This window comes from Pteropus alecto, unplaced genomic scaffold (assembly GCF_000325575.1).
Source record: "Pteropus alecto unplaced genomic scaffold, ASM32557v1 scaffold166, whole genome shotgun sequence".
Lineage (NCBI taxonomy): Eukaryota > Metazoa > Chordata > Mammalia > Chiroptera > Pteropodidae > Pteropus > Pteropus alecto.
Genome location: NW_006439757.1, coordinates 8,090,372 through 8,107,339, shown reverse-complemented (window position 1 = coordinate 8,107,339; position 16,968 = coordinate 8,090,372). Strand labels below are relative to the sequence as shown.

General features: G+C 32.6%; 1 protein-coding gene across 23 annotated transcripts in view; it reads left to right on the top strand.

Annotated features, from left to right (window-relative positions):
* MARCH1 (membrane associated ring-CH-type finger 1) overlaps window positions 1-16,968 on the top strand; it is a 574,299-nt gene that overhangs the window by 183,992 nt on the left and 373,339 nt on the right. For 14 of the 23 annotated variants that reach the window (XM_025050350.1, XM_025050351.1, XM_025050341.1 and 11 more), the window contains one exon: window positions 14,417-14,562. The exons of the other annotated variants lie outside the window; for them this stretch is intronic. In XM_025050350.1, coding sequence (XP_024906118.1) covers window positions 14,550-14,562 — 13 coding nt within the window. In that variant the 5' untranslated portion in view covers window positions 14,417-14,549. The remainder of the gene's footprint in view (window positions 1-14,416; window positions 14,563-16,968) is intronic. 23 annotated transcript variants of the gene reach the window in all.

Sequence of the window (16,968 nt, the reverse complement as noted above, 5' to 3'; positions counted from 1 at the left end):
AAGTTTAACATTCCTAAGATGGAGATCCTTTATCTTAGAAAATTTAGTAGGAGAGAGAACATAATTCCAACTTTAGTAACTAGCTGTATGACATTTCTTCATTTTTATGATCCTTAGTTACTTTACCTCTTCAATGGGATAAATCATACCACCCTGATGAATCAATGATAATGCAATGGGATAAACATACCAAAGAGTCTAACATACTACAATTGTCCTTAGTAATTGGCAAAAAATGCTCAGTGATTTTTAGAGGCCCCTAAACTAAGTTAGAGATCTTTCACTATGTGAGGCTAAAGGATAATTTATCACAGAAGCTAAAACAGGTTTAAAAACAAAGAACAAAAAACAAAAATCACATCCCTAGGTTAAAATAATCTAAAAGTATGGCTAATGGAAATAGAAAGTAAATGTACCAGAAATGATTTCTATATTTGCCTCTATTTTTGTGTCTTTAGGTTTTTTTATTGTGTGGTTGGAAATTACGCTTAGGGGTTCTTTTGGGTCTATTCTGGGAAAGTGTAGAGCAGAATTGGGTGGTTCTGGAATTTAATATTCAGATCACCAAAAATATTTGCTCACTTGGTTATTTCTTTAAAGATCTATCCCAGACCCTGTCTATACCAGACCACTGGATGCAGCTCAGAGTTGATGAGATGCTGTGAAATACGCTGTTTTATTTTATGTAAAACAGTAACAACCGTATATACCTTTTTGGAGTAAGCTTTTTTCCCTATTGAATCTAAACTGTTTTCTGCATAAAACCCTAGCTATTAAAAATGCTGTAGCATAAAAGTCTAGCTATTGTCCCTTCCTTCATGCCCTTGGTTCAATTCCATGTTGCCACTTGATGAGCCAGAAGTGGAGCCATCCCACCAGCACTTGCCCCTTATGATTCATCTTGTCACATGTTAGAAAACATGTGACAAGATGAATCATAAGTATATCAGTTTAGTTTTGTATGGCACTTGGTCCAAGAGAAAAGCCAGATGATTAAAAGACAAAAAAAGACAAAATACCTTTCCGCAACTTTAACTTTCTCCTACCTCCAACCTCATCTGACTTTATTTCCCACTCCATAGAGACCATAGCCAAGACTTTCTTCAGGACTCACCTGAGCTCCTCCTTTACTTTTCCAAAGAGGTAGTAGAAGCATCATATTGGTGACTTCCTTTGTCCCCTTATGGTATAGCAAGAATGCCATGTGCTCCAAGAGAGGGAGAGAAAGGAAATATAGTAAATGGGAGATCTTCCCTATCAAAACCACCATTTACAGATCTTTTGTAGCCGTATGTAGGAGAAAACATCTCAATATGTGAGAAGAGCTTTGAGATTTGAGATTCAGGGCAGAATAAGTTCAACATGAGTTTTTAATGTCGATTCTAATTTAAGTACTCCACATGGCTGGCACTGATTTGTAGCAGTGATTTGTGAGAACGAGCTTCATTACAGTCCTGCTTTTCCCTCAGCTTAAAATGGATTGCAAGTCAGGATGGAGGCACCATATTTGGCTAATTTCAGGAATGATCATGTTGCCAGCTTCATGGATTTAAAAATGAGATGCAACTTATGAATTGCCTTATTTTTAAGACATATATTTCTTTGCCATTACTCTGATCAAATGAAAATGATAGTATGATGCCCAGTTACTTGATTAGAGTGGCCTCAAATTAATTTTTTAAGTTAAAGCACAGATAATATTTGTATGTCTGCTTTCTAGGTATTATGTGAATCTGTTTAATGAAGTGAAAATTTTACTGTCCCTTTCCGCTTTTTAAATTTCTTGTAAAATTGGCATCTTCTAAACTATAAACGAATTCAAAGACGTGATGAAGGCCAGATTAGGGGGTGCAGATATGAATTAATGTTAAGGTCTTTCATCTATTGCTTCATTTTTTATTATGCAGACTTTTGGGGCAAAAGATAGAATGTGGTCTGTAAATTAGTATATTTAAGCTGATGGCAAGAAGAAATGTAGCATCTGTACCTAATGTTCTTGAGAATAATTTACTTCACTAATACATAATTTTATGCATTGTGGAAAAGCAAGAAACTCTTGACTACTGAAGGTCTAATTAGAAGACTGGAGACCAGCTTTACTGGAGACAATAAAAACTTGTGTTCTTTGGAGAGTTTGACATTTACAGGGACTATGCATATGCATGTACGAGGAAGACGAGGCTTCGGGGAAAGTAGCCTCCTGGGGCTGTTTTCATAATCTGGAAAACACTAATATGTGAATAAGTCGCCTCGCTCTGTTGGCAAGGTAGACAAGATGACATGCACAGGGCGTAGTAAGCAGACCTGTGCACATTTGCCAGCCAGATGGTATGAGACAGTTTATTAGCATAGTGTTCTTAGATGATGTCTTCATTAGTTTTCTCAGTCAAGATGACTATTAGTCTAGTATTGCTCTAACAGAGTCATGGATAAAATGCGCCCTTACTGGGGAAAAAACAAGGACTAAACATGTACGTGGGTAAAAGTCTAATGACCAAATTTCCTAATAGCTTATGAGGAGAGAGAAGGACTCAAGATCTGGTTTCCACATTATTTTGTGTGTGTGTGTGTGTGTGTGCGCGCACGCGCGCACGTGTGTGTATATGTCCATGACTTCCAAACGAATCTAGGAAACCTTGACATGTGAAAGGTATTCTTCCCTTTTGCCACAAAACTAAGAAGAGACCCCCTGCTATTATCCTGTTAAGTGATGAGTAGACATTCAAAGAACAGGTTTAAATTCTTGTATTCCTCTGGTTATTCCAGGATTTTGAGAAAGTTTTCTTTCTTGGAGGGCTCAGTTTTTATCTTTGTGCAAGGAAAAGCCGTATTATTTTTATTTAGGAATTTGTTAGAAAAGTTCTTATTTACTAAAATCTTCCTTTACTAAGTTATTCCAAAAAGTGCTTACATATTAAAACAGTATTGTTTTCCATAACAAATTTAAATAAAATCAATGAACAAAATCTAGCATAATTACATTTGTGTGCTATTTCTAGTCAGAAACATATCTGATTTTGATATTTTAATATGTAAATAATATTTTTCAACTTCAAGATATTTATCTAGTGTGGCATTTTTAAATCATGGTATGCAAAATTTACCAATAATAACTAGTTGACTTTTGTCCAGGCATTTTTAGAATTTTTTTTTTTCTGTCAATTTAACTGCAGTTATTAGCTAAAGTAAATCACAGGGCAGCCCCAAGTCAAGAGAACAAGTTTACACTAGTGTATGATACTAAGCTATAGCTTATTGTGAGCTACCAGTGTAAGAAACTACACACTGATATTAATACATTGTGTTTGTAACACTATTCATTCTTTCCATAATAAATGTGTAATATTAATACTATGAAAAAATGTGCTACTTGCAGGTAAATACTTCTCTTAGAATATGTGTGTTGTGAAATCCTATTTTATTTTGATGATGGTCAAATTATGACTACTGAAAAGTAGATAAATAGAAAAGCAGATAAAATCAACCAAAAAGAAAAGACACACTAATTCTTTTACAAAAGGAGTTTAAATAATTAGGGAAGTTTCTAGACTAGAAGAGTCATTGAATTACTGTGTTAGAAATCTATATTGTTTTATAAAATTAGAAGTTATACGAGGCCTTGAATTTATTCTCTATTCTGGTGATATTTTCCTAGGTATCATTTTATAATGAACTCTACCAAAAATAAGAAGACATGTTATCTAAAAAAAAAACCTTGCACATATTTATTAACATTATAAAGAATAAAGTTTCAATAAAAGTACTGGCCGTGGCAATCACTACAGGTGTTGATTGCTTTATGGTAAAGAACCATAACTTTATCATTTCCATTTTCAGTTTTCAGTTTGGCTGAAAATACAAACTTCTATTTTGCAGTAACTTTTTCCCTGTTTTTCTTAAAATAGTGGTCTTCCAGAAACTGTAGAACCATATTTTTGAGATAAAGAATACACAAGGAGGAAATACTTGCTACATGCAACACACAGAGTCGATATCATGCTATAAAATATATTTTACAAAGGAGCAAGAAGCAAATACATAATACAATTGAAACATAGACAAAAATATCAACAATTTACAGATAAAAATATGAAAAAGGTTTTAAATGAACAAAAAGATGCTCAACCTTAAAAATAACAGAAATGCAAATTAAAGTAATAATGAGATACAATTCCCTATCTATCAAACTAGGAAGGGTTTTCAGAAAACAGACCCGTATACTGGGTGGTGAGATTGTAAATGTGATTTCTAAATGTTAATACAGAATTTTATACCCAGAAATATACCAAAAACATATCTAAATAAAGAATGTAATATGTAATCATGTCTAATCTGCTTTTAAGCCAGTCCTTGAATTTTTAACTTCAGCTATAGTATTCATTTCTACACGTTCTATGTAGTTTTTTTTAAATGCTAAGTTATTTCTCATAGTTTCCTGTTAACTGACGTTATTTTTAAATCTTGTCTTTCATTTCTTCGAATATAGTAAGCATAGTTGTTTTTTAATTTAGTTTCTTTGAATTTTAATCTCGAATGTATTTTCAAGTCTTTTTCTGCTTTTTGTTTTCTCTAGTGGTTGTTTATTATTCTTTATTTCTCATGTACTTGACTCTGTTTTTTTTCTTATGAGCTGCTGTATATTTATTTTTTAAAAGAAAATTATTTGTTGGAATTTTATGAGTCCTAAGATGAAAGTTGTCTTTCTTCAAAGCAATATTTGATCTTCCTCTGCTGAGCACCCAGGTCACTACTGTGGCCTTTTAGAACCATTCCACCTTGAGGGCTCACCCTGGCATTTAGTGCTGTCTTTCACTTCTTGTCAATCTATCAAAACAAAAGCATATACAGCATGTTGATTATAGTTAACAATACTATATTGTATATTTAAAAGTAGGTAAGAGAGATTTTACAAGTTCTCACCATATATATGCACACACACACACAAATGTAGTTATGTGAGGTGGTGGGTGTTTTAACTAACCTTGTTGTGGTAATCATTTTGCAATAGATATATATTTTAAAAGGCATAAATTCAGTCAATTTGGCAAATGTTCTCAGAAGAAAATGAAGTTCCAGATTCCAATTAGTCATCTGGGTTCCAACTATTAGACTTTGTCTCAGCTGTCAGTTATCTAGTACTGTGATAATGCTATGTAACAATCACAGTACTTTGTGATATACAGAAGTAAGCATATATTGCTTATGTATCTGCAGTCGTCAGCTAGGCAGCTCTTGGTGGTGGGGTTTGTTAGCTGTGCAGGGTCCAGCTGGCAGTCAGCAGAAAATGGCAGCTGGTATAACTGGCGTGATTTGATGCTGCTTCTCATGGTTCTCATTTTTACCCTGGGACTAAATAAGGCTAATCTAGGTATGTCTCTCTCATGGCTGTACAGAGGATACGAGTGAGAAAACCCAAACATGCAAGCACCTTTCAGTTTCTTGTTTGCAACATGCTTACCAACGTGTCATTGGTCCAGAGCAAGCCATATGGTGAAACCAGAGGTAGAGTGGGAGGTCACTACATGACAAAGGGTGTGGACACACTTTAGGTAGAAAAAGGGAGGTGTTCTTTTTCAATTTAACCCAGCTCAGCAGTGTCTTGCTATCTTGCCAGTTCTGTAATACTACTATGAAGTTTATTGTTTTTATATTTACCTAATATTTTTGCTCTTTTTTTTTTTTTTGGTATAGATGGTTTAAATACAATAGCCCAATAGAACAGAGGCTGTTTTCATTGACTTTTTTTTTTTTAATTTCTAAAATTACCCATGTGTTTTAACATTTTGAGGCAGATGTCATCAAATATAAAATACATATAATGTCAACATTACAAGTGGGTGGGTTGATTGACTAAACATTAAAGTAAAATAGGGTGGCATTTGTTTTGCTCTTATAATTAGCCAAAAGATTAATTTTTTATAATAATTGAATATATAGATTTATAAAATTAAGAAAATACCAGCCATACTTCACTAAAAGTTCTGGAAGAAACCACTGCGCATAGATTTAAAAAAAAAATAATAATAAGACAGTGCCAGTTATATGTAACCTGTTTTCACTTCATTTCAGAATATACTGAAAAATTTTAATGTCTATAAATAACCTCTACTGAATACTTTTTAATGACTACTTGTTATTTTATTGTTATTTACCACAATTTTTTCAGCCAAACATCTATTTTTAGATCAGTTGATTCTTCTGTTTTCATTATTATAAACAATGCAGCAAGGAATATTATGTTCTTTGCATTACTTTTTCAGGGAGAAATTACCTGAATTAGATTGAATTAAAATTTATACCTATTTTCTAGGATATGGTACATATTTTTATATTTACTTCTAGAAATGTTTTTTACCTGTTGCACACTCTAGAAATGAGCAAAATCACTCCAGTGAGAACAAACAGAGGACATTTATTCAGAGCAAGAGAGTCATTCCCTATCATTTACGCTTGGCAGAGACTCAGAGGCAGTCAGACGAGTGGGAAAGCTTTATAGTGAAAGAAAGGGAAATTTTCAGGTCTGCTCTGATTGGAGTTCATTGGCATGGGGGAGGTGGAGGCAGGCTAACTAGAAGCAGTGCATCTGTGATTGTTTTGGGAGCATATTTACCATCTCTGGTTAGTCCTGAGTTGAAAGCAAAAAGGAAAAAAAAAAAAAAAAACAAAACAACTTGTGAGTTGTTGATCGATTCCTGAATATCTTGGGCCCAGTTGCTGCAGAGGTTTGGCTTTTGGCCTGGCTGTTGCAGAAGCTGTGTTTTGGGTCCCCCAACTGCTGTTGATTAGAGATCTCTTTGCCATATGAGGTCTGACTGTGGTTCATTTGTGTGTTCATTCTTGCGATACTGAAAGAATTAAGAGCTAAATACTTAATTTGCGGGGTGGTTTTATTTATTTCAAAAAATCATTTTAAAATTAAATATTTTTGGAAAGTTCTTATCAAATAATTGATCCATAGCAAGGTTTCAGCAAATGCCAGCTATTTATTTACCTAAGTTTATATTTCTCAAGTAGTGTATTCAGCATATTACTCCTTATCAAAATTCACTGACCTTTAATTTCCTACAGGGTTGTCTTAGTCAATTCAGCCTTCTATAACAGAATACCTCAGACTGGGTGGCTTATAAACAATAAAAATTTATGTCTCAGAGTTCTGGAGACTGGGAAGTCCAAGATCAAGATCTCAGCCGATTTGGTGTCTGGTGAGAGCCCACCTCCTGGTTCATAGACAGTCGTTTTCTCACTCTATCCTCGGATGTTGAAAGAAGCTAGGGAGTCCCTGGGGTCTCTTTTATAAGGATGCCAATCTCATTTGTGAGGGCTCATGACTTAATCATCTCCCAAGGGCTCCATCTCATAATACCATCACATTGGGGATAGGATTTTAACATATGAATTTTAGGGATACATAATATTCACTATAGCAGTTATGATGTGAAAATCTTTAGCTAATATTCAGAGACTTTCATATTCTGTCCCTAAAGTGTACTTCCCAGACTCATCTGTGTATTCATAAACTCATAAATCATAGCTTACTTATAATGTCTGCATAAATCACTGTACTTTACATAAACTTTACTCCTGACTCTGTTTACATTATTTTTTTCTCTCCCTTTTGTTCTATGTGAATTTTATGGTTCTTCAGAATTCATTTTTGTTTTTTATATTAAGATCAGTTACCATTAGACTCTTTCATATAAATTTTAATTGTACTTGATATCACTACTACTAATTTGATACATACTATTTTTTTCCTGTCTATCTTATTTGACCAGTGCGACTATATTCAGAGGTAAGGCGCTAATAAAGTTATTTTACTAAAGAAAATCACTTAATTTGGGGGTTTTAGTGCTCCCACTTTTACAACATAATGTTTCAAGTTTCCTTTTAGAGAGATGAGAATAATGAAAACATTTAAAAGTTATCTGTTCTTAGAGAATACATTATATAGTGAATAATATTGCTGGTAGAAAAAGCAAACATTGGGAAAATCTAAAGCTGTCATATTTGGTGTAGGAAAAAAATTGAGCTATTATCAGCAGTTTCTGTGTTACTCTCATTGCATATCTCCTACAATGCATCAAATAGAGAAGAAGTCATGGCTTTTGCCTGTCAGAAATGACTTTCTTTTCTAGATTTTAACTAGCTCAAAGTCCAGAGCAAAAATGCTTTTATTACCCCTCTCTCTAGTTTCAGTATCTTTTGAAAAAAATGTACAGATGCATTGTTATGTTGTTGGCATTGGAACTATGTGATAGGAATTCCACTTTCTCGCCACTTAAAATTCATAAAAGATACAATGATACATTTCTCCTGCAGTATGGAGTTGGGTTGGGGGGAAGAAGAAAGTGTAAAGTTGTATTTCATATAGTGTATACTTACAGTAGCAACTAGAAATGCACAGCAGGGTGAGAAATTTTAAAAGCAAAGTTTACCACTAGGAAGCTATGTGTTGTCAGTAACAACTCGAGGAGATGTTTTATAGAAAGCAATAAGAGCAGCAGAGCATCTCAAAGGAACAAAACAAAACTTTAAATATTCATTATAACAAGTTGGATTAATTTGGAGAAATGGCATTGTCTGTGTCTGCTTTATTAATATTAATTTTTGAAAGCATGTTAAATAAAATACAACCTTTTGTTAAATGCAAGTGCAATTAATAAAGATAATTTTATTCCTTGATGGACAAAAATACTTTGTACTTTTTAATATTTTATATTTTCCAAATATTTAAAAGTTATGTTTGTAATCACTGTTAATTTTTATTTTGAAATGCATTATTGAGAAGTTATAAATTTTTTACTTATGGCTTTTATTTGTGAAACTATGTAGTTCACACCAAAAAACCCTCAAATACTAGAGAAAAAGGATTTTTTTCCTGTTTCTATTAAATTTGAAAAATACTATTAAATAATTTCTAGAATACTTATTGATAGTGATTACTTTTATAAACTAATATTTCTACATATAAAAGAACTACAGTGATTCATTCTGAAAGGGAGATAAAATACTGCTTATATATTATGACTTTTTCAAATTTGAAAAATTATTTTAAATTTATAGCTCAGAGATCAACGTCAAAGCAGATCCTTACATAATTGAGTAGTTTAATAGAATGGATTAGGGCATTTAGCTTGGCATAAATAGGATGTTGTAACTCTGCCAAGAATGCAGGTATTTAATTGCTTATTAATACACAGGAACAGAATTCATTCTGTACACCTTCAAAATCTTTCCAAATTAATAATTTTATGCTACAGAATTAGAATAAACATACAATTTGTCATTTAAACCAGGATACTTTGGAGAAAGAAAGGGACAGTAACTGGATGTGATGGTGGGCCAACTGGAATAAATGTGGACCATCTTCGGCAAATCAGTATACATGGTCACCCCACAAAGCATACACATTGAACCCTTTCCTGCATCCTCAACTAGTTAGTTTTTGGAATGAACCCCCTGTTGGTTTTATATACTAATTTACATTCTAATAAAATTTTAGATAGGATCTTAAAATTTGAGAATACCATTTCAAACCTCTGGTGGGGAAAATGCCCTATGCCTTACATAGGATACATTAATACTGGATTTGTTGAAGGCCTCTATATATCACTTATGTATCATATATAACATTAAATGTCATGACACAAAATTCTTTTAAAATAGCTGTTCTACATGTTTTGAAGCAATGTTCGCTACAACTCAGTTTTTCTGGCTATATTGTTACAGAGAATGCCAGAGTGCAGTTTGAAATTTTAAGAATAGTATCTGGATTATAAGAGTTCAAAATAAAGAGTAGAACAATTTAAGCACCATGAAAAAAGCTCTAATTTTGTTGAAATTGTGAGGAAAAAGGAGCTAGGCTCATTATATGAGGCTAGATAATACAATTGTCACAGAAGACAAAATCGATCTTTTTGAGTACAAATTTAGTGACTTTTTTTCCCTCATTGAAAATATTCAATTGAAATATTCCAAAATGAATTTAAGTTTTAGAAAAAAAAAATTCTTACTAAGGCACTGAAAGAAGTTTCAAAAATGAATCAGTTATTCATAGTTGGGAAAATATAATGAATCAAAGAATTAATAAAAGACTATGATGATTAAAGTGAGGAAAGTTGGAATTCTGATGCATATTCCCCACATGACAATTCATGAGAGAAATTATTTAAAGAAATAGTTTGTGAGCAAATAGAAATAACAACATTGTGACTGGGAGCCAACAAAATTCTGATGTAAATGACTTATGATTAATTAGCCCCTTTTTGTCTTTTGTTCGTGATATGCAACTTACTGGACTGATGCAGATTTAGAAAGACTGCAGTAGTCTTGTATGATGACCTTGCAAACCAAATGGATGAAAGAGAACATAATGATGATAGATTAGTTGGTTGAATTTAAGTGATTGAACAATTGTCAAAGATTATTGTTAATAAATTGATGTAACTTTAGCAGCTTATAACTTGTCTCTTCAATGTTTTTCTTAGTGATAGTGTAAAGAGGAGATTGTTTACACATGTATCCAATAGAAATATGATGTATGAAAGAAAAGGGTAAAATACGTGGATTAGGAGAAATGTACAGAGGAACATCTCTAGTGGAGCTTATAAAAATCCATTTCATCCTTGGAAAATCACAACTTAGAAAGTTTTTATTTATGTTCAATCAACATTTATTTTCTCACTTTTCCTTATTTTTCTTGGTTCTCTTTTTTGAAGGCTATAAGGAATGTTGAGCCTTTTTTTCTAAATGAAAGCTATTGAATTATTTGAAGGCACTCATGATCGTTCCCACTTTGCCTTGGTAAAATCCTCAATTTTTCAGTTACTTATTAAATGACATGATTCTAAATTTTTATGTAATATTTCTTATTACACATTGGCCATAAAATATTTTTGTATACTTTATCACAACTCATTCCAGGACTACAAATAAAATAAGAACTATTATATGATAAAGTTAGAATGTTGTATGATTATAATCTCCTTCATCTGAGGTTCTGTTTTCTGTTACCATAGCTTGAACACATACCAGAAAGTTGTTCTCCAATGACATTATTTTCAATTCAATTGTCCAATGCATTTTTAAATATATACTTATTCTAAACCACAGTTTATCTAATTTATAATATGAATGTGCAAGTCCTAAGCTAAATTCTTATAACTTTACATTATACTTAGCAGTCTAATATCAAAATATGAATATTATATCATTTGTACAAAAACTATAGTATAGGCAGAATGTGACCCAGAAACAAAGCTAAAATCATTTGGTTTTGCAAATTGACTTATATGCTACATTATCTAATTTACTTTAAATAAAATTTTTATTCTATACATGATAAAACTGAGACACAAGGAGGATCAAAAAGCTTGACAATGTTTACATTAATACTAAGAATCAAATAAATGGTTATTTTTGTCTGCTTCCAATTTATGAACTTGTTGCAAAAATATTTTGTTTACTCAGAGTATGTTGTCCATCTTTATGAAAAATATTAAGGTCAAATTTTATTGTCAAGATTTTATTGCTTTGAAACAAATATACAATTATTCATCAGATAATGCAAATTTGTGAGTTTCATACACTGTGACATTCAAAATAGATTCCTTTGAAAGGAATTAGTGAAAATGTACCCACTGACACGAATATGGACATCTGTATTTATTTACACCAGGTTAATCTTGATTAGAAAATATTAAAATAATAAAACAAAGCTTATGTGTTGTTTAATTTTATTTTCATTGCTAAGCTTGATGGTACACAAAAAAACTGCAGTGCCGCCTACATGGCCAGGTTTTTTTGCCAATAAATTCATACAATGCCAAGAAAGCTGAAGAACCATCTTTTATTTATCCTTCCTGAAAATGTATCAATTATGTAGCATGTTTTAATGAGAAGCATCAATTTGAAAAGGCTACAACTTAATCAAAACTTGAATTGGTCTCAACACAAAAGCCTGGTCTTGAAGCATCCTGCAGAATTGCTTATCACATTGCTAGGAGAAAGAATGCATACATATCAGAAAGCTTTGGTGAAGCCATATGCCCTGGAAATGTCAGCTTGATTTATGAGGAAGCAAACTATATCAATGCCTCTATAACAAGACATCATTTTCTTCAGAGTCGCTGATATTCTTTTACCATTTTAAAGCAGATTATGGAGGAATTGGCAGCTGTTATTTCCCTTCAACATATAACCAGATTCAACAGTTGCTGTTGTACTTTCAGTACAATCAGCTCTATGTGCAAGCATCAAATATCAACGAAGAATTCTATGAGCCCTTTTGCAAACTCAGTATCTTCAGATGGCGAACAATTTCTATGCCAAGCCAGACTTCAACTGGAAAAGAAAATCTTGTTACTCTGCATAGATGGAGCACCTGCAGTTTTTGGCAACACATGTGAATTTGCAATTTTAGGGAACAAAGAAGTTCACTAGGCATCATTGTGACTCATTGGTTTCTATATTTGTGAATACTTGCATCAAAAACTTTGCCAGCCATCCAAACAAATTCTTTTTCCTTGCCCTGACAGTTGTCAGTTTCATCAGAGACGGGAGTTTGAATAATCAGATTTACAAGAGGTATATTTTTAAATTATGAAATGAAATATACAGTGTGAAGTTCTTATTTACTACATCAATGAACACTGGCTTTTAGTGGATTTGTTGCAAAGAGATTGATTCGATTTTAGACATTTAAGAGAAATTAATTGCCCTTTTTTTTTATTGTTGGCTAAGGTTAAGTTTGTGTACACATAAGAGAAAAAACATAGAAGTTTATAGTCCCTCTTACATGAAGGGAGTCCACACATAGACAGTCCAGACAGGTGTGGCATTTCCATTGAGAATCTAGGCTTTTGTCTTTCTGCTTTACCACCTTAGTCCATTATTTCTATCCTCACAGCTACCTCGTAAGTCAAGATGGATGCTTCATGTCTGAGTTCAGCCTCTAAGAAAGATGAAAGACAAATGGGTAAAAAAAGTTTTCTTCAGCTATTTTTAGGTAACTTTCTTAGAAGTCTCACACAACATACATGTTTATATATCATGGTCCAAAACTTAGTCATATGACTATATATCCAAGGTATTAAGAAGACTGGAAAATCTAATCTGACTTATATGACATAATGTATCTAGAAAAATAGATATCTGTTACTAAGGACGAGAAGAGGAACTGGAAGTTGGATTAAACAATTTAGTAGAATACATTTCTTCTTAGCTTGACTTAATGTATGTATATTTTAGTGGAATGAATGAGGTAATAGTTTTCATTTGAGACACTGCAGTCTTTGTTATAAGTATTACAAAGAAAAAGGTATGCATAGAGAACTTGTGGGCCCCACTGTAATATGAATATGTAGGGCCTCTTGTTCAAAAGGCAGGAAAAAAGCTTTGTGTTTTCTTCTGCAGTCATTCTCTTGAAATGTCTAAATTATTCTAAAAGTTCTCGATTATTTAGAAGGGATCAAGCTAATTTTCTATAAATTCTGTATTATCTATAAAGACTTCTGTAGTCCTGATGCATTATCTTCTTTGTTTTCCCCTGCACATTACAGAATAGCCTGGCAATTAAGTTTCTTGACTATGAAATCAGATAGACTTGAGATAATGCTGGCTCTACTACTTACTTACTAGTTTTACATTCTTGGAGAAGTTATCTACCTTCTATAAGTCACGGGTACATTGCACCTCTTCTAGTAAGGAAGAATATTATAACCTAGCTCATCAAATTTTGAAGCTCAGTAAAGGTATCCCGTGCATTGTTAACATGTGAAATGTTACCTGTTAGTATACGAATACAAATTTTAGGACATATAGAACAGCATGAATAAGAGTGTCATTTATTTTTAACCAGGAAAAGTACTGTTCACCTTCTGGTTTATCTGCTACATGAACTTGTAAAACACACACACACACACACAAACACACATGGACCATATCTTATATACTGTATTATAAACTGCCTTTCTTTCTTAAGATATGTCAGGTACATTTCTCAGGTTGACTAAATATTATGTAGAAGACATGCTTATCAGTACACACTATTACATGATATAGATGTACTATAATGTAACTAACAGACATTTAATCTGTTTCCACACATAAATTTGTATACATTGTAATATATATACCTCTGAGATGAACATCATTGTATATAAGGCAAAATCTGAGGAGTGGAATCGGAAGCTTAATGGGAGTGAGCATATTAAAATCTTTTGAAACATTGTGCCAAATTGATCTCCAGTGTTGAACAGAAGAATGATATAATCTCTCATTTTAAAAAACTTACTCCAGTTGCTGTGTAGAAATAGGAGGGCAAGGGAGGAAGTAGGGATGTGAGTTAGAATAGCGCTTATCAATCTTTAATGTGCCTGTGATCACATGTGACCCTGCATGTCCAACAATCTCCCAGGTGATGCTGATGCTGCCTGCTGGTCTGCGGATTGTGATTTGAGTGGCAAGAAGTTAAAGGACAGTTTCAGTAATTGAGATGAGAGACCGTGGTGGCTTAGATCAGACATAGCAAAGGTGGTGTGGGTGTTCAAATGGATTTCGAAGGTAAGGCTCACAATACTAAGAGAAGACTGAATGCTATCTCTTCAGTCTTTGATCTGAGCTGCTGGAGGAATGGAAGTGCTGTTAATGGAGATCGAGAACAAGGTGGGAGGAAGAGTTGGAAGGGGTAAAAGGTAGAGTTTTAATTTTTCTCATATCAAATTTGAGTTGCCCAGTAGGCATCTAGGTTGAAATTTTAAGTAGAATCTGAAAATGTAAGTGCAGAATTCAGGGAAGAGGTTCAAGGTATATACATTTGGGACTTTATCATGCTACAAATATGTGCCTGTCTTAAAAGATGTATGTAAACAGTGGCAATAAAAATGTTGTAATTGGGCTTCTCAAATTTGTGTTTGTATGTGTGTGTGTGTGTTTGTGTACACATATGCATGTGTGCAGTATCATGACAAGAGTTAGATGGTAAAATTTCCTGAGAGCTAAGCTGTTATGTTTAACTTCATCAATATATTAAAAAAGAGAGAGAGAGAGATAATTTTTAATGATATTTTTTGTTCATTTTATTTAGAAAAAGGGATGACTACATGTAGCCTAGGATATTTTTTCAGGATATCCTAAAGAAATACATGTGGCATACCATAGAGGTTAAGACATTGTATTTTGTGTCCAACATCATGGGTTTAGTAACCACTCTAATCTTTAATGGCTAACTGCAGTAAAGTTAATTAACTTCTCTGATCCCCAGTATCAAAATTTGTGAAAAATGGATTAAAATATGTATTTTCCAAGACCGTTGGAAGCAATAAACCAGAAAGTGTTTTTAAACTAATAACTAATCCTTAGTACTTTAGGTTTTTGCCATCTATTAATTAATGTTGAATAAATATTGACTTTTAATAATGAACATATTTATTTATTATATTAGAAATTTTTGCGTAAGCTAATTACATAGAGTTGATTATTATATGCTCCCCCCACAGGTTGGAATAGATTAGATAAGAAGTAAGGGTGCATAACATATTTTATGAAGACAGCTAGAAGATGACAAGTTTCACATGTTTAAGGAAAAAAAGATGAAAAAAATCTACCCTGACAATTAATTTTAGAAAGAAATTTTCAATAGCTTTTTTGGTATTGACTGGAAAATTGCAGTGGGAAAACAATTGAGACAAAAATTTCAATGAAATGAAAGTTTTTATAAGGATTTATAAAAGAACAAACTAATCAAAAACAGACTCACAAATATGGTGGATAATTTGGTGACGGAGAGAGGGGAGGGAAGTTGTGGGGCTGGGAGAATGGGGTGAAGGGTTAAAGAAGGACAAATTAGTAGTTGATAGATGGTCATGGAGGTGGGGAACATGGCATAGGGAATGCAGTTAGCATTAGTATAATGGCTAAGTGGAGGATCAAGAGAGGGAGAGAGCAATTGGGGAGATTGTTTTATGAACTCTATAGATGTCTAACCAAAGTACTGTATACTTGAAGCTAATTAAGATAAATAAATTTTTAAAAATAAAAATGAAGGATTTTGCAGCATAATAAGGTCAAGATTCTAAGCTAAATAAATCGAGATCTGCAAATTTTAAAAAGTCAAAGGAGAAACTTTAAGGAAAACATTTTCAGTGTTATGATTGGGTAGGAATGAGATAAGAAAAATGGAAATAGAAAAGGAAATGGAACTTTGGTCCATAAGTGCAATGATAATATGTATATCAAGAGAAAACTGGAGTCATAATGACTTCTTTAAAGTACAAATTATTTGTGTACTGTGTTGTTTTCTGAAAGAATATTAAAACGTCAACACGTACTAAAGACAGCCTGTCCAGGGCATAATAAATGAAGATATGCAACAAAAAAGATGGTTATTTGAACTTCAGCTTACTTTTAGGTCTTGCATTTTTGTAGAAGTGCTCGAAAAAGTAGCTGGAAAGTAATATAAAAATTATGTTATAGATGGTTTGATTAAGATTTTGTTATTGAATTTAAATTCTTCCAAGTTATCAGCCATCACTTATTTGGACTCATCTTGTTAGTTTTAACTTTTTTTCTGAGTTGAATACACTATTTTATATATTAGATTCTTGAATATGCAATGATGTGCTTCATGGGTTAATTTTGGATGATTAACAATATTCAACATCAAAAGTTACAAAATTATGTGCTGAATTCGAAGGGAGTGTCTAGTAGATTTAAAATGTAGAAATAAAAGTATAGATTTGTTTAAGCTGATTTGTTTTCATTTCTATTTATAAAATCGGAAGTGAGTAATATGTATTTCAGATGACTAGGGAATATAACATCTGACAGGATTAGAGACCATTTTTCTTACAATTTTATTTTTATTGACATTATGTTTTATTTTATATCTATTGAGATTTTGTTTTATGTCAGCTTTTGCTTTTTGCTTTTTTCAGTAGAAAGAGCCAAAATATATTAGCCATATAACCT